Source organism: Sturnira hondurensis, unplaced genomic scaffold (assembly GCF_014824575.4).
Source record: "Sturnira hondurensis isolate 20B ecotype Veracruz unplaced genomic scaffold, ASM1482457v3 Scaffold0022017, whole genome shotgun sequence".
NCBI classification, from domain to species: Eukaryota; Metazoa; Chordata; class Mammalia; order Chiroptera; family Phyllostomidae; genus Sturnira; species Sturnira hondurensis.
Window position 1 is genome coordinate 10992603 of NW_028094648.1, and position 24912 is coordinate 11017514.

General features: G+C 39.3%; 1 protein-coding gene across 1 annotated transcript in view; it reads left to right on the forward strand.

The window, feature by feature from the left end:
- Positions 1–11138: 11138 nt before the first annotated feature.
- Positions 11139–24912, forward strand: part of KCTD8 (potassium channel tetramerization domain containing 8) — a 212714-nt gene continuing 198940 nt past the window's right edge. The window contains exon 1 of the mRNA XM_037034168.1: positions 11139–12567. Coding sequence (XP_036890063.1) covers positions 11616–12567 — 952 coding nt within the window. The 5' untranslated portion in view covers positions 11139–11615. The remainder of the gene's footprint in view (positions 12568–24912) is intronic.

Consider the following 24912-nt stretch of genomic DNA (forward strand, 5'->3'; position numbering starts at 1 on the left):
ATTTACATACTTATTTAAGTACATGGATTTGTTTGGCTTCTAATCACCTGGCTGGCTTCTAGTCACACGGGTAGAGATACCTCGAGTTGCACCCACAGCAGGAGTGTGTAGCACCAGCTTCCTGCCTAGGCCCCGTTTGGCACAATATTTACAATGCCCTTTGAGAAAGGAGATTGACAGACATCCTAGATTGGAGTAATTGAATAGGAAATAATTAACTTCTAAAATACATGATGAATTTTATTACTATTTTTTATTGATGAAACAATTTACATCTTGTCCTTACTCATATTTTTCCTCTCAGGTATTGAAAGCATAGTTGATGTGTTACCTTATTAATCCTGGCCAAGCTCTATCAGGCATCAGAACAAAATTATTAGCTTGGTATAAACCTAAGTGAGAAATGTGGGACAGGAAGCAGAGACTCATATCTTACATTAAAGGGGTTCAGATCTGTACTAAGACATGGGAATTTAAGTACCAATACAGGAAAAGGGACAAAACATCTAAAAATAGAAGCATGGAATAGAGTCAAGGCTCAAGATATACAGAACAGTGAGGAAAATTTTGCCCAAACTTGAAATTAGGCATCGTTTTAAAAAAAAAACATCTGGGTTCTTGTTACATCAAATGCATTTCATCACTATTTATTGGAAGAATAAGAAACGGACTAATAGATGAATGCAGAGGAGGAGGCATTTCTTCTCTCTCACTAAGAATCTCTCCCCGGTTGTCAGATCTTGATAGATGGTGTGTGTGGATTTAAGGTACAGAAGGGACAAACTCACACTCACTAATTGCTTGGTGTGTGCTGGGCATATTCCTGGGCACATTCAAACCTTAATGAAGTTCAAGCAACAAATATTAAAATTTCATTTTTACGTGGTAATATTGAGGCTCCCATTCAATGAGTAAGTATTCAAAGTGAATAACCCAAAAGCTAGACGGGTTTTCCAAAAGGACATGCAAGTCTGAGAATGATGGCAAATCCACAGCTACTAAAGACACCTAGTTATCCTGATCCAAGACCAGCACACACATTTCCACAGACCATTAATTTTGTATCAGCAGGAAATGTGAAATAACGTTTTGCTCTCTAATCCTGGTTACCTTGGGGGTCAAAGGGCAACCTAAAACATTTGACTTGAAATAGTTTAACTTAGAAACCTCAACAAACCTTAGATTGCTTAATTCCAAAACTGGTGGAAGACTGGTTGGGACATTTCGTGGGCTATTTGGGTGATACCACTCCTTTCATTCAGCCTGTTAAAAAGGATTAGTTCTCACTCTCTGCCAAGGCTAAAGCCATCATTAATTTTCCTGATACCATCTTTCTTTAGTCTTTGTTCTACTGAGCAGCTTCTCTTTCACATTCTCTCTTTTCCATAAGCTGCTTCCCCTCAGCCTACAGGCATCTGTATTTTTCCCACCCCCAAGGTCTATTTTAACCCTGAGAGTGTATTTTCAATTATTCTCATGGCCATCAAACTTTGTGAATGAGTTCTGCCTCTAGTCCCTCTTCACCAACTTTCTGTCCTTTACCAATCAGAGTTTACTCTCAGATTGAAGTAACACAAACCTGGATTCAAATCCAAACCCAAACTGCAATAGTTATTAGCTGTGTGATCTTGGGTGACTTGCTTACTATTCATAAATCTTTAATTACTATTTTGTAAAAACAAGAATAATATTGCAACATCTCCTATCAAATGCTTTTACTAAATGAACACTTTAATGTTTGGTCCTTAGCACCTCGGCAGGATAAGTAGATTTGCTACTAAGCTTAATCTGCTATAAAATTTCTATTAGGTATAGTATTTATGCTATCAACCAGTATTACATAGGCAAGCTGACTTACATGAACATTTAACAAACCAATTTCTCTTTCCAAAGGGAAAGATTCTTTTTCTTGTGGGTAATCTGAGTCATGTAACTAACTACTCACCTTTGTTTCCGCTACACCTAATTTTTATCTATTTGTATTTTTCTACAACCACCTTTTTGAAACAAGTCAGCACGAGCATTTGGAGATGAATAATTTAGCAGAGAAGTGAGTAGATGCATAGATCATTGAGACGGGGTTGTTATTAATTAGTCTTGGGTTTTCTTATGCGGTAATTTAGATTTGAAACGTTCTTTTTTTTTGTCATTGGGTCCATGAAAATTACGTCTATCCATTAAAGTCTGTGTATTTCACCTACTACCTACTGATTTTAGCATTTTTTACTCCTTCAGCCAGAAGTGTTTTCTCTGTCCGTCTCTGCTCTCATCACTTTCTGTACTCTTCTGGTAAAACATTAAACATACTCCCCTATAATTCAGCCTCTCATTATTTATAGGCTTTTCTAATTCTTCCTTCCCATGTTGTAAGTTTTCTAAAACAAGGATATGGGTTCTATTCATTTTTATATGCGGTGCACTTAGCAGAGTAAGTAACTGATATTCAATAAATACTTATTCAACTTTGTAGAAATTATTTTTCTATGAACTTAGATTTTAAAGCTACCTCAAATTTTATTCCAGCTTTGCGTCTGACCCAAATATACATACCATCTTTTTTTGATAGTTGGGCAAAAGTAGCTTACAGTTTCCTTTTATTTCAGGAATTTCTCCAAGATTGTGCAAACCATTCAAAAGTTTTGGTTTCATGGGTAGCCATGCACTGAGCCATATTATATTTACTATCTTTCCAATCTTCGAATAAGGAAGTGAAAAGAGTAGTATGGAGGAAATGAGAGTAATGCAGGCAATAATGAGAAAACTGACCATAACGAGTGCTGCCAGACAAGGAGCCAGAGCTTCTGTACGGAGCAGAGTGAGCTTCAGAAACACAGAGACTAGTATTTTCACAGTAGAGCTGTAACCATCGTGTATAATAATCAGGGTAGCAAAAATTGTCGAAAACTGGGTAACAAGTACATTTTTAAGTGTTCGCAGATGTATATGTGTTTACTAGGTCAGCATCTAAAGACAGAAGGAGATGATTTGAGGGAGAATGAAGACTTGCAGATGTTGTAAGGGATGTTAACGGAATGAAGCAGAAGAGAAAGTTCTGGATTAACTAGAGCAAAAGCAAATTGGCTGAAGCAATTTATTAGAGCAGAACAAATGCTCAAAATGAAAAAAATGAAGATTTTTATTGGAAAAGAAGGAGATGCCTGGCTGTCCTTTCATGTTTTTAAATACTGGCGTAAGAGTTTCGACCACCATACTAAGTATTAGCTGCTTGTGTCCGTGTGTATGCCTCTTCATGGTCACGTGTCCCTGTATATCCAAATCAGGGCTGCAAAGCCTGTAAAATGCATGCCACAGCAAAATGCTATGGCTCTCTTTGCAGAACACTCTCTCTATAAATGTCATAAAGGGAATAATGATTCCTTATTCTTATGACTTTTGTGGCAGATTGTATTTTTCAGAAATGGCCACAGCAATATTTTTGTTGCATTTTTCAATTTATAAGGGTGATATTGGCTAATAAAATTATATAGATTTCAAGTGTACAATCCTATGGTATATCCTCAGTATACTGCACTGTGTGTTTACCACCCAAAGTCAAATTTTCTGTCACCATGTATTCGATCTTACCCTCTACAACCCTTCTTCTCCCTTTCCCCTGAAACAATGGATTTAGTCTCACATGCTTGTACAGAATGTTTCCACTTTTCATTCAAGCGGTAGAGGCTATGTTTCTTCCCCTTAAAACTAAGAGAGCCTTTGTAGCTGCCTTATTTAATAGAAGTGACACTTTGCGCCTTCTTAGGTTAGGTTATAACACATGAGGCAGCTTCTGATTGGTTGTCTCTTCTTTGGGTGGTGTAACTTTGAAGCTCTGAGTCATGATGATGGAAGGACCACATGCATAATCCATGTCTGAATAAAGAGGGAAATAGAGCAAAAAGCCTCGACTACTCCAATCCTCAGATGTTTGAGTTTTCATAGCTCAGGCACCCAAGGGTCCAGCCCAGCCACTGTCTGATTATAACTTGTGAGACCTGAGCAAGAACCTTGAGGAGAGCCCAAAACCATTAAGATAATGATGAAGTGACTGTTGTATAGGGAACTAAGTTTGAAGGTGGTTTGTTTATAAAGCAATAGATAATTAGCACAATATTTCCCAAAATACATTAGGATGTGTCCATTCAACCAGGTGGGGAGGTAAACAGAAACGATACTTGCTCTGGGTCACTTAGTAAATCTGTGCCATTGTTAGGGGTGAGATCACTGTTCAGACGTTCTGTCTCTTATTCAGACCAGTGGTCCACTCTAGTTATGAAGGTGGAAAACACACCTTAATGTTTATTGGCATGAAAATTTATAACACAATGTACTTTAAAGCTGGATTTTTGAAAAGCTATTTACTGAGCCAAAGTAACATTATATACTTAAATTGATGTTCTTTAGTTGAGTTTATATCTTGTATTAGAATGCTCTCCCAGATGGAAGCATTGTGCTTTAATTGTATTTTTAAAAGTTTCATTTGACCGATGTACTTTTAAAGTAGAATCTGGAGATACACAAATATCAATATTTTCCTATTTTTAGCAGAACACAGTAAAAATTAAACAGCACCAGAAATGCCTGTGAGTAGTCTCACTGCTGATTTGTCACACTGCAGCTAAACTATTTACCTATCGTCATTTTAAACTTCCTGTGTGCACGACACTGATTTGAAAATAAAACAACCGGAAAATAGGCCCTGTTTTCAAAGGTTTTTAAAAAAATCTAGGTAAAGATTGAAAACAAACACATATGAAAGATAATTCAGGTACAAATAGATCGTTCTTTGTATAAGATACACTTAAGCTCTGAGAGAACCAAGAGTGAAGTAGTAAAGTTTTTTTCTGAAAAATTATAAAGATTTACACATGAATGCTTAAACTCTAGTTATGAATTACTCATTTATACATATTTAAGCATTTAGTGATGTGGTGCTAAGTGTTTGTCCTCGTTACTAAAAACTACTAGGCTGAACCATATAAAATTGCTAAATTTTGGGAGTTTTTACAAAATTTTCTATTTGTTATGGTTCCCGCTTATCAGTTTGGTGACGTTACTTAGTGTTGCAGGCTCAGACAGTTAAGGCTCACCACGGACCTCAGTCACGTGACTTACATTCAGTTTTCCACTTAAAAAACCCCAATGACAGTAGAAGTAATATTATTTGTAAATAAATATTTTATTTATATCAGACTATCAAGATCTCTATCCACACCCTGCATTCATAGTTTCTAATAGGAGATTATCTGGAGACATTTATTTGAAAAATTTGATTGCTTCTTTGTCGATTTAAGATAGTTGTCAAGCATTTTACTAACTGCAAACCTTAGGTGGAAGGGTTAATTTCACTAATCCAGCTCGCCCTGTGCTCCCACTGGAGACGGGGCGAGCATCATAGAGAAATGTATTTACAACAACACTGTTTCGGTTTCATAGTGACTTCCTTTGAGGACTATCAGTTGTCGTAGGGCCATTATTTAAATAATTTTATGGACAAACATAGTAGATAGGACAAAAGTTTAAAAGTATAGGAGATGATCGAATTACTAATGCGATCAGGGTTTTAATGATACAGTCAAAGTCATCTATTAATAGTCAGTCACTGGTCTGAATAACAAAGTAAAAGAAAACCTATAATTTGGAGGCATTCCAAAGGAAACTTCGGTTAGTGATGGGAAATTAACATTACTATGCTTTACATTTTAAATTGCTTCCTAACCAATGAAATTTTTTAAAGTACAGCCCTGAATTGATTATATCTATATCTATACCTATACATAATGCATATGAGATGAACAGTTTTAGGTTCTTGGCTCATGTTTCCTGAAAGAGTTTAGAATCCATCCTAGATCAGAATATTATTTTCTTCTCCAGACTAGAATTTCTCCCCAGATATCCTACTGTTATGAGAAATTAGGTTGTCCTTCCCCCCTTTGCAGAGCTAAGCAGTGTTTCCAGGAGATGACCAGTTGGGCAAGATGAAATACTAGGCCATCTTTTACTAAAATATCCTCAATACATATATTCCCACCTGCATAGAATTAAATAGCCACCTCAAAAAACAGGATCTTTACATCATATAAATTGGTATGAAAATGGCTTATAAATTATTTTATTCATAAACATCTATTGATTACCTTTTATGTGCCAGGCATTATATTATGCATTCAGATATACTGAGTCATGACATATACAAGCTTTCATTAATTTCTTTGGGTATTTAATGTCATAGATTTTTACCAAGTATCACCCTAACCTTTAATAGTGCTTCAGTCATCATTGTAATATAGGACACGAGTTCATATCACATTATATTAAGATATTTAAATTGCTGGAATATGCCATATAACATGCATGTCAAGCACCGATACTCGGTTTCTTAAATACCTCATTTGCAAAGGTTTCCATTTCATAGCATCATTGAAATTCTCAAAACTGGTAGGTGAGATGTTGAGGTAAACTAGATTCTGCAGCAGCTGTTGAACTAGTAGAAGGTCATTTCCATCTTATATTCAGCCTCATTTGTACCAATGTTGGCCCTGGTCTGGCAGCAAACATTTTACTTACTTCGCAAGATTCAATAGGCCCTCGGCTTGGCCCACTTTTCACAAGAATGAAAAGTAACCTCGCTCAGATTTCATCATTACGGGGGGTGTGATGGGTGTGAAAGGGAAACAAATCAAAATTCTTCCGCTGAGAGTGTATACATTACTCTCTTTTCTCTTTAAAGCTTTTCCTCACTTTTTTTATGTGGGCATTGGTTAGAGGAATGCCTAAAGGTCCCCATTCCATGTGTTAACGATTCTATTCAACTGTGAAAATCCAGCCTCCTCTCATTACAAGTCCTATAATAAATTTTTTAAAATGCACATTACCTTTCCTAATTCTCAAAACAATTAGGTATTTAAGAGTCAGAGCTCAAGAGCTGGGCTGTGCCAAATGACAGCCACTAGCCACATGAGGTTATTGAGCATGTGACATATGGCTAGTCCACACGGAGATGTGTTAGAAGTGTGAAATACAAGATCTATTATGAAAAAAATCTAAATTACATCATTAACACATTTTCCTATTGATTATATGTTGAAATGATAATATTTTGGATGGGCTAAATAAAATATACTATAAAAATAAAGTTGTATATATTTCATTTTTACATGTTTAATGAGGATATTAGAAACTTTAATTTTAGATATGTGGTTCACACATTTTTACAGGACAGTACTGCTCTAAAAACTGCAAAGCTGTTTTGGAAAAAATGTCAGGCTTTTTTGTTTAGAATTATAAATACTTGAGGATTTTTTTTGTAATACTTTCAACTGCCTTGTACAAGATAAATAGTTACCAGATGGGTTTCTGGAAATTAAAAGTGCAGTTGGCCTTGTAGACAAGCGAAATACAGGGATAATTAGACCACAGTCCAAAGACTGAGCAAAGTAAAAAAGAAAACAGGACCAAGGTAGATTATATCAATGAAATTACATTAATGTCTAGGATGATAAAGTGCAACAAGAGAGCATACAATGGCTACAGGCAGTGATGGACATCTGGGGGTGGTGTGGAGATGTTCGTGGTGGTGGGGTAGTGTTACCTCAAACCTTAGGGGCGAGACAGCTGGAAGGAAGGTAGGTAGAACTATTACAATCAGTCACCTGCTTTTGGATCTTGGGTCTATCTGTTTAAGAGGTGGCCCTGTTCTCATCCCCCAGAAGAATGGTACAAAAGAGACATAATAAATACAGTACACTCCATGAAACTTGAATGGTACTCTTATGGGGGCATCCTCCCGATGAGAAGTCTGTGGTCTTTATTATTTCCACTGTACCCACAAGGAACCAGGTTCAGAGGGGTTAAGTAAATTTCAGAGCACGAAGCTATTCAAAGACAAAGATTTTAACACAGGTCTCTACTGGAGTCTAAATCTCACTGTTACCTTCTGTGTTCTCCTTGCCCTAATCAAACAAGATAGTCTCCGCCTTCAAGTAACTCTCAGCCTAGTGAAAAATATCAAATTTATTTTAAATTATGAATTATTTGTCAAAACCTGGACTCAGCATATCACTTTTGGAGAGGTGATGGTACTCATAGAGACACAAGGTTTGACTGTGTTATTTTAAAGTGTGTTGGGACTGTAGAATGATCTAGTATAGTTTGTAATCAGAGAAGTTTGATGATAGTATTTGGTGTTGATTACTCAGCCTGCCAAAAATAATTCTCTTAATATTGTCTCTCTCTTGCTTTCCCTTCTATTTTAGATCTGAGTTTTTATGTATCTTTAATTAAAAGTATTAAAGTGACATTGATTAATAAAATTATGTAATTTTCAACTGTGCAATTCTATGATACATCATTCATGTATTGCATTGTGTGCCCACCACCCAAAGTCAAATCTTCTCCCATCACCATGTATTTGACCCCCCTTATATCCTTTTACTACCACCCAAACCCTTCTCTCTGGTAACCACCACACTGTTGTCTGTGTCCACAGGTTTTTGCTTGTTTTTCTTGTTTTTTCATTTGCTGCTTTCCATGTTATATACCATGTCATATTAAACCAAATGGACATAATTGGGATTTACAGAACCTTTCACCCCAGAACACCAGATAATACATTCTTCTCCAGTGCGCATGGAAGACCCTCAAGAATAGACCATAATGTTGGGGCACAAAACTAGCCCCAACAAATATAAAACTGAGATTGTTTTAATCAGATTCTGTTCTCACTTTTTCTGATTTTAATTGTGAAAGACTGGGTCTTACTCATTTTAATAATCTCACCACTTGGCCAGATGTCTAGCATATAGTTCATGATTTGTCATCCATTCATCATATGAACACATTTCTATGCAGCAAGAATTCGATGAATAGATATTGACTGTTTCCTGTTGGATAGACACCCAACAATGACACAACCTTGTAATAAACATTATCCATGTGTAAGCTCTGGGTGCTTGACATCTTAGAATGGAACTTAACCTAGTTTGGTAAAAAAGATGTCCAGAGAAATGTTATTTAAGCTGAGTCCTAAAAGAAGAAGTGAAGAAAAGAAAAAGATTAAAAACTTGTGGAAATTTAAGGACATTTCTAGCAGAAAGAAGAATGACAGGTAAAGACCTTCTGGACCTGCGATTTGTTCAGTTTGCAGTTTGGTTGGAGGGTACAGTTGGGGGAAGGGGTGAGAGTAACAGGACTATGGGGAGAGAAGTAGGAAGGAAAAATGTTCAATGGATGTTAAAAGGATTATTTTAAGAAGCAATATGTCACCCAATGCAATTCATTAAGACTTTCTAAGATGAATCATTTAAAATATAATTTCAGACCATTTTATTTTATAACACATTTTATAAAATTTTAAAAAATTAAGGTGGATTTCACCCTGATAATTTTGGAGACTTGATATACGTGTATGCATATGCATATTTATTATCTATCCACTTTATTACAGTTCTATGGTCTGCACCATGCTTATCATTAAGGACATTTGCCTTATGATGAAAAGGTTTTATTAGTGGTTTGCGCTATTATTATTTATTCATCTATAAAGGTTATGAAGCTTCTATTAATTGTTCTTTCCACAAACTATTATTTTAAATCCCCAAAGCTTTCTGATTTTAGCTTTTAAGTGAAGAAGAATAAAGTCAGTTCTACTTATTAATTTAATTAATCAGTTTGTAAATTTGGGGAGACAATATGCTTAAATGAAAGGATTACATGAAGATGCTTATCACAAACCCACTTTTAAGTCTTGGTTCTTTGGCAAATATATTGTGTTTTTTCATTGGTAATATAACTTCAAAATTGGTGTAACATTTTCTGTTGACATACCCAGTATGGATTATTGAATTGAATATAGTTTGCAGTGCTTGAAAGAATAATGTGTCACTAATAAAAAATTTTATCGAAAATCCAGTACTTTGTTTTTGATGGATTCAAAGATAAGAAATCCTAAGTAGACATTAAAATTTCTTTAAAAGAACATTAAAATCTTCGTATTACTTTAGTTGTTAATGGATAAAGTTTATCTATATTAGTATGATGATGTTTGAAGAAACTTTGTATCACAGTATATTGTTTTCACTTTTGCACTTTATAAAGTAATGGTTCTTTATATCTATGAACACAATAAAGATGGACAGTGTGTTTGATTCTCTCACACCACAAAGAAAATTATCATTTGCAATTTTTACCACCATTCTTTATGACAAATACTGCTAATCTTGCAGACTGTACTTTTGGCATATACAATGGAAATTAAGTTGATTTCCATAAATTCATATAATTTTGATTTGTGACTTGGTCCATGGGGTTAAAAGACCGATAAAACATAAGTCACTTCTCTTGATCGGTGGAATTGAAGGGGAACTGGGGAGATGAATGAAAGGATGATCCGTACTGGAGACTAGGAACAAACAGAGTTGTTTCTTCCTGGCTCTGCCCCTCCCTCCGTAAACACTTACTAAGCATCTCCTGTGAACCGAATACTGAAAAGATGAAAGAATAATCACGTTACATACAATCCTTTATTCGTTTTGGGAACCAAAATCAGGTTTTATTCCTAAAAATTCTTCAACTGTATGTAGCACATGCAGTGAAACACCTAATCGTGACATATGATTGTAATAGACCTGTCCTGCCGGCATTCCGCACTGCACTTGAAAAACTATAGTAAAACCGCTATGAAGGATTCACCCCCGCTTAGTCTTTTTACAATCACTGTTCTCAGCCAACATAGTCATTAAAGATTAGAATATTGTCCTTTTTTCTTTGTTATAATCCAACCCTCCACCCCGCCCGCCCCCAGTCCACTTTATAATGTAAGAGGGAAAAAACAAACAAACTAGTTTTACTGGGTGAACGGGGACGAAGGAAGAAAGGAAGGAAAAAGGGGAAAGAAGGAGGGGGCAAGGGAGGGACGGACTGACGGAAGGTGGGCTTGAGCGGAGAAGAGGGGCTGTCCTTTTCCCCATCAGTCTGGTGCCTGCCCTGCTCTCTTCCCCTGCCTCGCAGTCCCCGAGCATCTCCGCGCTGCTGGGACCCCGGCCCCGCCCCCTAGCGTCGGAGCTGGGCGCCGGCGGCTGGCGCTTATCTCTTTAAATGACAGCTGTGGCTCGGGTCCCAGTCCCGGGCTTGACGTCAGTGCCGCCTCCCGGGCTGCGAGGAGTAGTTAGCGCCACCGTCCGCGCTCGGGACTCGCGGCGCGCCGGCGAGCTGCTGGGGCCGCGAGTTTTCTGTGCTCCGACCCCTCCTCTCGCCCTCCCCGCGGAGAGCCGAGCGGCGGCGTCAAGAGCCTCCTGCAAGTCTCTCTCACACTTCCCCGCCGTCGCCCCAAAGGAGCAGCCGCTCCTCATTGGCGCCTCCACCGCCATCACCTCCGCCGCCGCGGTTCCCGCCGAGCTCCGCTCCCGCGCTTCGCTCCCCCGATGGAGCCCGAGTGCCGCGGCCGCCACCGCCGCCCGGAGCCCTGAACTGAGCCGCCCGGGCCCGAAGAACTTGCTGTCCGGCCCGAAGGCGCACTAGGCGCACGTCAAGGCCCGGGGCCGCCGGGGGTGCAGCGCGAGGGCTTCGGGAACGAGAAAGTGCGGCTCTCCCGGGTCCCCTGGCCGGCGGCGGGGCGGACCATGGCTTTGAAGGACACGAGCGGCGCCGGCAGCACCATCCTGCCCATTAGCGAGATGGTGTCTTCGTCCAGCTCTCCAGGATCGTCGGCGGCCGCCGCCCCGGGGCTCTGCGCGCCCTCGCCCTTCCCGGAGGTGGTGGAGCTGAACGTGGGCGGCCAGGTGTATGTGACCAAGCACTCGACGCTGCTCAGCGTCCCGGACAGCACTCTGGCCAGTATGTTCTCCCCCTCCAGCCCCCGGGGCGGCGCGCGACGCCGGGGCGAGCTGCCCAGGGACAGCCGGGCGCGATTCTTCATCGACCGGGACGGCTTCCTGTTCAGGTACGTGCTGGATTATCTGCGGGACAAGCAGCTTGCTCTGCCCGAGCACTTTCCGGAGAAGGAGCGCCTCCTGCGCGAGGCCGAGTACTTCCAGCTCACAGACCTGGTCAAGCTGCTTTCGCCCAAGGTCACCAAGCAGAACTCGCTCAACGACGAGGGCTGCCAGAGCGACCTGGACGACAACGTCTCGCAGGGGAGCAGCGACGCGCTCCTCCTGCGGGGGGCGGCGGCCGCCGCGCCCTCGGGCCCCGGAGCGCCTGGCGGTGGGGGCGCTCTGGACAAGCGCTCCGGCTTCCTCACGCTGGGCTACCGTGGCTCCTACACCACAGTTCGAGATAACCAGGCAGATGCCAAGTTTCGGCGGGTGGCGCGCATCATGGTGTGCGGACGCATCGCGCTGGCCAAGGAGGTGTTCGGTGACACGCTCAACGAGAGCCGCGACCCCGACAGACCTCCGGAGAAGTACACGTCCCGCTTCTACCTCAAGTTCACCTACTTGGAGCAGGCGTTCGATCGCCTGTCCGAGGCCGGCTTCCACATGGTGGCGTGTAACTCCTCGGGCACCGCCGCCTTCGTCAACCAGTACCGCGAAGACAAGATCTGGAGCAGCTACACGGAGTACATCTTTTTCCGTAAGTTCATAGTCTCCGCATTTCCCGGTTCTCCCAGAATCCGGACGGGCTGGGGTCCCAGAGGGAGCTGGTGAATTAATAGATGCCAGAGGTTCCCCCTAAACGCCCCTGTCGCGTAGCAGACAGGGTTTGCGCTTTCTTCTGCGCGATCGCTCCCCTCTGTCCTTCAGAAGCACGAGTTCCCACGCAGCCTTCGTTCTTAACTTCATTGATCTTGTCAATGAAGATCCTGTCCGAGCCCTGCATCTGGAATCTCTGGGCTCCCTTCTTCTGCGGAGGGCAGGGAGGGAACTTGGAAGCCCCGGCTGGGAGCGTAGGTTCTCCTCTCCGCTTCTGCGGGACTCCCGGGGATCAACTTCTGTGAATCTCAGTGCTCCCTCTCCAGAGGACAGGTTGGCACCGAGGCATCACTGCGCACCGCCAGGATTACCTCCTCTTAGTGCTGGTCTGGCGCAGGAGAGTCCAATTATGGGTGATTTCGGAAGGGGGCAATTTAAGAAGCGTTGAATGTGCCTCCAGAGTCCCTCCGGGGCGGGGGTCTGAGAGCGGCTGGTGGGAAAGAGGTCTCCATCGACCCAGAGAAACCTCGTATTTTTTCCGCGCCACTCGTCATCTGTAATTGCTCTGTGATTTGGACCGGGGAGGGTGGAGGGAACTGAGGAGTTTGAGTGGCTTTTGCCAAGCAGGGACTTGGCGTTTGCGTGTGCCTGCGTGTGTGCCTGCGTGTGTGTGTGTGTGTGTGTGTGTGTGTGTGTGTGTGTGTGAGAGAGAGAGAGAGAGAGAGAGAGAGAGAGAGAGAGAGAGATGGAGAGAGAGACGGAGAGAGAGGGAGGGAGAGAGAGAGAGATTGTGTTTTCCTTCCGGGCATCTCAAATACGAAAAGAGAGTTGAGTCTCCTTTCCCAGGGGCAATAAACCCTGGGATACTCTGAATCCAGGGAACGAGGGAAAGGATTTAGAAAGCGTTTGGCCTGATGCTTTGTGCAGTGCACTTAGGGAGGGGGCCCTGTGGATCAAGTTCAAGAACTCGGCCAAAAATCACTGGGGTTTGGGGGATGGGGAGGCGGGACATGCTCAATTTTCAGGGCCTTTTAGAAAGCGAGCAGGACCACATCTAGAGAGCTATTTGGGAAAATGAAAAGCCATCTGGGATGCAGCATTTGGCAAGCGGATTTCCTTCTGCAAGACACAAGATGCTTTGACATTTGCTATTAGAGAGAGTAGCCATGACCGCTTATGAAACAGACCAGCTTTAATTGTATGTATTTATTTTGGTAATTTACTCATTGTTCTGGAACTAGACAATTTTTCTGCACTTTATTTTGACTTCAGAAGTGGAAAGAATGTCTCCTTGCATAGCTGCAGGGTTGATTGGAAGGTGCTCATTGTATATTCTAGTAACCTCGGAGGTAGGGTGACAAGACACAGCAGGCTTGGCCTTAGAGGTAGGTTGTCTTTTATGATAATGCTGGGTATTTTGAGAAAGCCATTTCAACAGAGGAAGTATCCACTGAAGTGGTAGATAAGAACCTAATCGTCCTAATTATATCAAAGTATTATTTCTTGTTGCACAATAAGAGAAAAACCACCAAAACAAATGTATTATTTTATTGCTTATGTATAATAAGGCTTCTCTAATATATATTAAGTAATTAAACTATATTTAGCATTACTCTTTACATTATATCCCTTATCAGTGGAAACTTTATTAACATTTTAGACCTTAAACATTTATGTGATTTCAACATGGATATATTTTCAAGCATTTCAGAAGATGAGATGAAATGAGCTTTTGACTTTCTTGTGGTTAGTGATTTTTGTAAGAGAAGATAAGGGAAAGTGTTCTGCAGTTTCGTTTCTTGCATATTGGAGTCTTCCAGTTTTGGTTTTTCTTTTTCCTTGAGAAAGTTGCGGGCTTAAAAGTATCCATTAGTCTTGTTATAAAGAGGTAACAAAGGGTTATCTCTAAACTATGAAAAAATGTTTTAAAACAGTGTGCTGAAGTTGGAAACCCAGTCAATTTAACTAATAAGATAATTTAAGAGATATTTGGAATTCAGAATATTTCACTTCTGGAGCAAGTATAGAGCATGTAATTATCTTGTTTAGTGGTCTCTATTTGAAATGAATATCAGTGTTATTCATTGAAAACAAAATTATTGGATGAACTTCCCTTTTGACACAGTACTGTCAACACATGTTTGTGTGGTATATAACATGCATCATCGTTTTAGCACCTTTCTAATGTCAGGCTATATGGGAACTTAGTTTGAACCTTCACCAAAAACTATGGAATTGTAGTTTATACACTTGCTATTTGGCAAATGTGTGATATTGGTTAAATTATTTATTTCATGTATGTCTCAGTTTCCTCATCTGTCTAATATACGATTGTACCAATTTAATAGTATTTGCGAATACACATAAAATGCTTAGAATAGTGTTTAATCTATAATAAAAGCTTAACAGGGGTTAACTGTTAAGAATTATAATTAAGAGAGTACAGGCTTTATTATTCTTATTGATATTAAATTTTAATTTTTATACTAAGTATAGTTGATTTAATTATAAAGTTAATTAGAAATTTATTTGGCAATTAAATGGCAGCATAATAAACTTCCAGAAGTGTGAAACAAGCAATTTAATAACCAACTTCTTTCCTGGAACTGTGATTTTTTCAGGCCAAGTTTAAGACACCTAGCTTTGCCAATCATATTCCAGTTAGTTTTTTTGGATTAACTCCAGCAGAATTCTTTTCTGATTCAAGGCCAAGAAGTGTTTTAATACTCTCCACCAAGACCTGAAACTTTGGCAGTATTTTCTGACAAGCACTGAGCTAGATTTATATCTCCTTAAGTGCTTGTATCCAAGTCATTGTGTTCTAATGCTAAAGGTTATATACAGGCTATTAAACATTTAATACCAGCTTCATTTGGCTACATGGGCACATCCATTCTGAGTCTTTTTTATAAAGATTTTATTTATTTATTTTTTAAAGAGAGGGGAAGGGAGGGAGAAAGAGAGGGAGAGAAACATCGATGTGTGAGAGAAACTTCCATCCATTGCCTCTGGCAAACCTCTAACCAGGCAAGTGCCCAGACCAGGAATCGAACCATCAACCTTTCAGTTTGTGTCGTGATGCCCAGCCTCCTAAGCCATACCAGTCAGGGCAGCCACACCAGTCAGGGCTATTCTGAGTCTTAACTCATTATTTTATCAAGTCTTTTAGACTCTGGAACATATACTAGTACTACTGTACTTTATATTACTCTTCTAATACTTAAGATGGATTGTCTTTTCTTGAAGAAATATAGTGATTTATTGGGATTTTTTATAGAGTGTGTCTGTTAAGTGTATTTATGGCTGTTTTTAACAGTATCTGGGAGACAAGACATTGGCATTATATTATATAGACAATACATAGTTATCTGCTTGGAATGTGATACATGGGCCACTGATACTTAAAACTAGCCTTGCATTTACCCTTTTTGTCTCATAATCAGTAAGTTTACAGACACATAGTCTTGGTTAATTGGTCTGCTCTTATTTATTTATTTATTTATTTATTTTTACAGAGGGGGAAGGGAAGGAGAAAGAGATGGAGAGAAATAGCAATGTTTGGTCGCCTCTTACATGGCCCCCACTGGGGACCTGGCCCCCAACCCAGGCATGTGCCCTGACTGGGAATCGAACCTCGACCCTTTGTGCAGCTGGTGCTCAATCCACTGAGCTACACCAGCCAGAGCTTAATTGGTCTTCTCTTAACAGTGCTTCCAGTTTTGTTGGCTGAGTAGCATGTTGTATGGAAGTACACTTTTCTTTAGGATTTCTCTTGGTGTTCTTTAAGTTTGGTGTATCCTTTTTGTTGTGATACATAAAATTAATTAAACATTCATGCTATTACTGAACTAGGCTATGAAATCTAATTTGTCTTACTATGTTTTTATATCCTCTTTTTCAAATTCTGATTTAATTCATTCGGTTGGGTTGAAGAAATCTAGTCAAATTGGAAATGTTAAAACAGGTATTCAATCCTATGTTATCAGGGCTGTTGACTTAAAATATTTCTAAGAGACATCTTCAAAAAATACAGTGTTTCTAAGAAACAGTCTATTTAGATGAATATGTTTAAAATCGTATGTTATTTTCCAGTTCAAAAACACATCTACTTTTATCACCACACATTGTTTTATACAAAACAACTTTGTTAGTCACCTTTGAAATTGGTTCTTTTCCTCCTGAAAATGTATTAGTTATTTTTATAATCATAATGTAATTTTTTTTCCTGAAACCGCATGGTTGAATGGCCTTTGTATCAGAGGAGAATAAAAAAAGGAAAGGACAGCTATATAAAACAGCAAGACTCTTGTTTCATGCAAATAATTGCAATAATAAAGCAAACAAAAATGACAAAAACCTTGGAACACAAAAACTTTATTGGCTGTGGCAGGCCATTGCTTCCTATTTGAGGGCATTAAACTTTTATTCTGGCATAGTACTGTCTCTAAACTTGATCTTTTTTATAGTGTTGGGTGTTCCCTTTCCCTGCCGCCATTTCCACAGCTTCCTGTTGGTCCATCGTGTGCACATGAGGAAGCCGAAAGACCGAATGGTATTGCAAGCCTTATTTGGCAAAGTTCTTTCTTTTATTGCTTAGAATACTAGAAATCACACTTTGTGTGTGAGTGCGTGAGTGTGAAAATGGCATAGGCAGTTTTAGCACTTTTATACAAGAAAAGTAAAATTTAAAAAATGATCAATAGTAATTGCTAATAAAACCTTGGTTTATTTCCTTCCAGTCTTTGTTACATGCGTACATAGATAGTAAATATTTTTAAAAAGTTATGGTTTATACTATGTAGACGGTTTCTCTGCTATCTTTGTTTTGTTTTATACTCAATACATTTAGTAAGTCGACACATTTAATGACATTTCCTCCATGGCATTACTGCTTTATTGTCTTCTTGTATAATAAAGTTTAATACAAATCCTTTGCCACGGGCAATATTATAAATATTAGTGTTGAATATTTCCCTGCAAGCTTAGGAAATATTTGATTGTTTTTAAAGTACAGAGTGTGTAGTAAAAAGAACATTTACTAAGTACCTACATTTGTGATGTGTTTTATGTACAGCTTTGTTTACTTTTTGTAACATTTCACTTAAATTTAAAGTGTTAAGGTAGTTGTATGCTCTTCTTATGTGGAAAATTATTTTTACCTTGGGTAATGAAACACATTGTTTTAGAAGGTGGCAAAATAAAGAGGGCATTTTAGTTGAAATCAATTTTCTTAATTATATACCTAACTATTCATTAATGCCATTAAATTATATACTCGGTATAGTTAGGTTCAAAAACGTATCATGTACTTGTTGAGCATTGGGATTGGCTTTAGTAATTCAGAAGCCTTAAAGTTTTGTGGAAAATATATATGTATTTATAATGCAATATATGTATAAACTTGAAATACTTGAAAATGAGCATTTGGGATTACTCTTTAATCTACATTTAATTGCACACATTTTAAAGGCCTCCTATAAATTAACTTCAGGGTATTTGAGTGAACATTTAGCTGTTAGCAGCTGGAATGCTGAAGGACCCGCTGGCGGCATCTCTAATGAGTTCCTCTTTCAGTAGTGGGGCTGCACCACCTCAGGTTTCGCAAGGACTCACCTGAAGAAGAGAGCAATTTCACTCACAGGATTTCAAAGTCACTCCAACCAGAAGTCGAATATGTAGGCTCCAAGGGTAATGGTGAACTTCCGGTTGCTGACTTGGATGCACAGGCTCTGTGCCTGTTATCTGTACACTTTCCATCATTTGTTTCCGCAAGTGAGCATTTCATGAAACATAATTGTCCAATGAAGTGATCTGTATTTTGTACTTTGAAAAACAAAGTCTACATGAAGTATTTTATGATGAGCTTTACGAACCCATTGGTTTTTCTACACATAGCCTGGCCGTATAATACTAGGTCTCCCCTTGCTATAGTACCTGTCGACATTTAGCCTCTGCACTCCTCTCTTTTGTAATAGTGGACTGAACATAGGGCCACTATTATGTCATGTCCTACATGTCCTACAATTTGAAATGGTGTCTGCTTCTCTTTCTTGATGCATCTTACCTTTTCCAGCTTTACTGAGATGTCATTGACATATAACATTGTATACGTTTATGTAATACATGATACTTTATCTGTTGTGATGTGATGACCACTGCAGTGTTCGCTGACACCTCTACCACACCAAGTAATTATCATTTCCTTTTTGTGGTGAGGACATCTCAGATTCACTCTCATAGCAACATTCAAATAGATAGTAGTACAGTATTATTCATTGTAATCTTAATGCTGTGCACTAGGTCCTCAGAAATCACTCCCCTTTCAACTGCGTGCTGTACCCTTTGGCCAGCCCCCTGTTCTCCCAGACCACTTCCCGTCCTTTGGTAACCACCACTCTTACTCTATGTCTATGAGCTCAGTTTTTCTTAGATTACACATGTAAGTGTCATCACACAGTGTTTGTCTTTGTTAGACTTATTTCACTTATAATGCATTGAAGTCCATCCATGGACTTCCACCCATTTGTTGTCACAAATGGCAGGATTTCCTTTTTTCTCCTGCCTGACTAATACTCTGTTATGTGTGTATCACCTTTTCTTTATCTGTTCATTCCTTGATGGGCACTTAGCTGTTTCCTAATCTTTGCCATTTTCTGTAACTCCACAATGAACGTAACAGTTCAGATATCTATTTGTGATCCTGTTTTCATTTCCTTTGGGTATATATCCCAAGTAGAATTGCTAGATAATACAATGATCTATTTTCACATTGATGTTTCTCTTCAGCTTACTCTCCATGAGAGTTGGCACCGGGTCTTAATTTTGTGTTTTTAGCCGCCAGTGCAGTGGCCAGTAGCATATTAAGAACTCAGCAAGTATTTGTTTTTTGAATGAAAGTGAAAACTAATGACTGACCTAGAGATGCTGGAGGTTCCATTAGGATAGTTATTGAATTGAGATTTAGTTTCACTTCAATTTAAATTGTACTTATTGAGCAATTACCAGGCTGCAGCTTGGGGCAAGACATATAAATATGAATGACAGAGACCTTGTTTTTCATGTGATCATAGTGGACTCTATGCCATAGTGAATTATGTTATGAGGAGTTATTCTGTGTTTTCGGGAAAGCAGAGTAATGGCATGAGAAGTTGTTACACAGGTGCCTATAAAAGTGGAAATAAATGAAATGTTAGCTGAAATAAGGACAGATTAACATAATGTTATAAATGAAGTTGTTAGAATTATAAACATATACATGGATTCATACACGCAGGCACATGCATGCATTTATTTATAGTTAAGTGGTTGGTGGGATAGAAGACATAAAAGATCCAGAATTAGCGGACTTTTTAGTATATGAAAGAGGTCGGGCAAGTGCCTGGTGCTACAGCCCACCTGCACCCATGTTGTCCAGGACTTGCTTTTCAAAGAATCGTAGAGTGTGAAGTGGTTGCTGCCCACCCCCCCACCCCCCCAAGACATGTCCAGGTCTTGTTGTGGTGTGATGTAAGTTCAGGAAGTACCTGGCTATCCTGATGGGTATTTGCAAAGGTGAGAACTGTTAACATTATAGTGCTATCTCTACTCTTATTTTTGAGAAGTACCTTAAAATAAACCTAACAGGTATTACTGTTTCATGATCAATAATAGCACATCAAGTTCACTTATATTCATTAACCTGTGTTAAGGTTTGTTGGCAATAAGAGCACATAGTTTCATGATAACCAGTAGGATGCTCATTAGTTCATTTATTCACTAGTGAAACTTCAAATGCTATTGCTAACATAATGAAAAAAATTTCATACAGGGACAGCTGTAATTGAACAACAATAAAGAATTAAAAAACACTACTTACATAGGAGAAAACACATTAAAGATAATAAAATAATGTAATAAAGAAATATATAGTGTCAACTTCAGGTACTAGCATAGTAAGTGATTTCACCCTTCAATTGTGCGACTTCCAGCAGTTAGAATACGAAAAAACCTTGAGCAAAATGAAATTGATAGGTATTGCTCCTTCTCATCGTTTTGTATGATTAGACACGTCTGGTTTCTGGAACAAGCGGACTAGGAAAAGCAGTGCTATACTGAAGGAGTGACTATACCAGAATTTATTGGGCCTCATGCCTAAGAAGCAAAACCTCTCAACACTATGAATAGTTTAATATTTCTTAGTCAGATTCCTTGTCAAATTCTGACTTGAGCTTTGAGATATTGGATAAATAATTCAATGTCTCTCCTGAAGGGAGAGTGAGGAAAAATACAGCATGCATCTCAGGGGTTTGTTATGAAGATTAATGAAGCGATACATATATATAACACTTAGAAGAATATTAAACACAATTTAAATGCTTGATAGGTGTTAGCTATTGCTATTTATTAAGTTAAAGGACTCAGAATACATAACTAATTGAATTTCTGTACATGGCAATTCTCTGTACCACCATTCTCTTTTTCTTTCTGAGGAATTTGGTAGTTACATCTATTCAAAATTGCTCTGGTAGCATTATTGGTTTCTATTATCATTATCATCAGTACAAATTTCAAAAAGTTATTGACCTACCAAATGTAAAGTCAACTGTAATTTATTATTAAAATAAATGTTCTGGTTGGATCTTCACTGCTTAGAGAAAAAATGCACTCTTCTGTGTCTGGTGCTGGGTAGCTGTCAATTCTGATATAATTAACAGGGATTCTGTCATTCAGCAGTTACTGTCTGAAACTATGGGTTGTATCTAGGCAAACTACCTCTTAATCATACTCTATATATTTCTGATGAAAGCTTTTAGCTTTGATTGTTAGCAGTTTTGTGCAAGGGAACAAATTGTCAAAGGGCCAGGTGGGCTCAAACATTGCTCCAGGTTTGGGCATTTGGCCAAAAATCTCAGGCTAGGTTTTTGGATTTGAGTATGTACGTATCTCCATAATTTGGGGAATACTATGTTAGATATCAGCTCAATCAGCTCCTATTGAAACTCTGCCACACTTTTCAAATGTGAGTTTTCTAATTGCGGGAAGTCTAGGTATCTGAAGAAAGATATCTAAGGCAAGGGCTGGCAGCCATTTGGAGATAATTCTTGGATATTTTGACCTGTTTTGGGTGGTGAAGGCTGCATCTGGGATGTCCCTTTGCAGGTAAGGGTAAACACTTTCATGCATGTAACTGAGTTGTCTTTTTTAAAAATTTAAGGTGTACTGCATGTGACTTTGGTATTGCTATATGATTGCTGATGTAGTGATACTTATCACACTACATAGTAATAGTAAAATATTACTGTCTATATTCATCATAATATGCATTGTGGCTTATAACCACTTGTTACAAGCTTGTGCCCTTAAACACTGCTACAATTATCCCTGCCCCCCATCCCGCTGGTAACTGCCATTTGACTCTTTGCTTTTTACAGGTTTAACTTTTTTAGATTCCGCATGTACGTGATACCATAAGGTACTTGTCTCTGTGACTTATCTCACCGGTGTCAGTTGCCCCATTTTCAGTGGTGGTTAATCCAAGGGTGTGAGGGGTGACAGCCTGATCCCTGGTGCCTGCCTGATTCTCATCAACATTTATCTAGCAGTTTCTTCACTGATAACCGTGGTCTGGTGCAAACATTACATTAGAGACAGTAAAGCTTTGATTTTTCTATTTGTCATTTCTTCCACATTTCTAGGTGGAATTTTATAATGAACTTTTCCTGAAAAAAAAAACCACACAAAAACTTAAAATATAGTTCATAGAGGGAAGATGGGGAAAAGGCATAATTCTTTTTTATTTCTTGCTATTTTCACAGTAAAGGAGTTGGTTCTCTAGTAACTTCCAGTGATACTTGGTGAGTTGTGCTTGTTGCTTTGGTGTTTTGTTGGTTCCTTTTCTTGTTTCCTGTTGTGTAGTTTTCATCCTTGTTTCCCTCTTTTGTTGCTGCTTCTTTTTCTAATCTTTCTCCCCTCTCTCTCACGTGTGCTGTGAAATCATGGCTATTTCGTGTACTTGAGCATTTCAGTCAATGATGGCTACTGTTTTGGAGGCCCACGCTGTTCAGTCTGACCGGTGAGAGACTCTGCTCTTTCGAAGCGGCATAGTAACACCTTGCTAGATTACTTACTATGGTGTAGCCACAACCTTTAACTGCTTGGGTTTGTGGTATAGAAATAGCTGGGTTGGTCAGCTCCCTAAATTTCCAAATTTCTCCTTTCCTCTTCTCTTATAGGTTTCAGTCAAAGGGATTAAAGAGTGGGTCCTCGCCAAAAGCTGTGTTCTCTTCTTCTCCTTTTGGTGGGTTTGCTCGGTGGGTCTTTCTCCCCTATTAGACTCTGCTGAAGAAACAGGAATGAAACATTACACACTAATGTTCTGAAATTCCCTGGCATTTTCCCTCATGCTGCAGCTTTAGTTGGCGTGTGTTTACCTTCTAAACTACGACAGATCATAATGTGACCAAATGGTCAGCATCATATAATAGATGTTGCCACTTTTTCCATCTGCAACATCATTATCTTGTGGCCAACCACCTGACTGCATCCCTGCCACATTACACTTGTACCATATTTTAGGTTTTGTTAATGCAGGAGGGATCCATATTCTCTAATCCAAGTTATATTTCTGAGCTACATAAAACCAAATGCACACTAGTGAAAGCTGAAGAGATTTGTTAAGGATATAGATATCTTATGGAATCACAGGATGAGTTAAAGAAATGGACTCTAGACTGAGTTTGTGAGACTTCGGATCACGCTGGAGAATTACCTCTGCTACAATCAGGGAACCCGGAGTAAAGAATCTGCCAGCATAGCTGCAGGCCACTTCCCCCCCAACACCATGCTGCCCTGTGCCCACCCTCCCCTGAGCAATGAATGAGAGTCTGCGGGAGGCAGAGTGATGGGACGTGGACCAGATCCAGATGCCCACTGCAATGGGATCAGGAAATTTAGTTTTCCGCTATCTGGCCTCTTCCTTCCAGTATATAGCAGGCCCATTCACTGCATGTTACACATCCTGAATTTCATTTAAATGTGAAAAGAACACCTGAAAGATAATATTTCCATAAAAATACCTGCAAATATAATATTCATACACATCACAGTTTTGCAAAGACATCCTTGCGTAACTCTCTGTATGCCCATTCCTTTATATACTAGTGTACGTCAAATGGAGATGAGACTAGTAATTTTGATGTCCTCATTTCAGTGCAAATTGTCTTTGAGGAAAAAGCACAGGAAGTGGGATCACGACCTGGATGAGGAAAACTACCTGAGGAGAGTTGATGCCGTGGAAGTGTTTGTTCTAAGCAGTGGAGTCTTGGATAAACGAATGTCTGCTGCGTTGTTGGACTACTGTTGTAGTGATGTTCTAGGGTAAACGGATTCTGGGAAAGGTCAGAGAAAAGCAGAGGATTTGGGGAAACCTTTTGCTTTTGTCACTTTCTAGTTATTCAATCCATGAGAATCACTTACGTACTTTGAGATTATTCTCCCATCTCTCACCTGAAGAATGAGCTGAGCTTAAATGGGATGGAACTTGTCAGGGGGTTTTAGCACCTCAGTTGAACTCTATGGTGTAAATTGAACCAGTATTAACAACACAAATTATTCTGAGGTAAAATATGAAGACAATCTGCTTCAGGAAGGAGCTGTCTCATTTTTCTGGATCAGGTAAGATCCAAGCTGAGGTTCTTCCCCAGCTATTTGTCAGATGAATGACTTCCGCCTGGCACTAAATGTGAATTTAAGTTTTAGATGTAGGATAGGTGTAGGAAAACTACAGGCAACAGTAATAATGCTTGTACATTGTCATAAATATTCCCATAAAAACTTGTGAATGAGAGCAATTACTAGTGACTTCAACTCCCCAGAGAAATTTTCTGTTAAGCCTGACGCAGACGTTTTGGCCAATCAAGTGGAGGGGGCAGTTTTATAATAGCCCTGCTCCGTCTTCCTGAGAAGTCTTGTTCCGAGTCTGATGCTCAGTTACTATTTCTTGATTGAAGTAGTGAAAGGTGTTTTGGAATGATTAGGTTTTCAAAAATGAAATTGAAACTCCTGTTTCTGCGGTTACAGAGGGCGATGTTTTTAAAATTTTATGTACTTTTCATTCCTTATTCAGTGAAGCCTCTCACTGTCTCTGGCACCAAATTGTCACTTAGCGAATGTTTATTGATTACAATTAGGGAAGCTGTGTGATGGGTGAGTAGAGACGGATTATGATGGGGTTAAGGAGGAAGGTTTGGGGGTAATCCAGGGTTACCTTCATATCTTAACCGTTTTAGTGCATAATCGTGACTTTAGG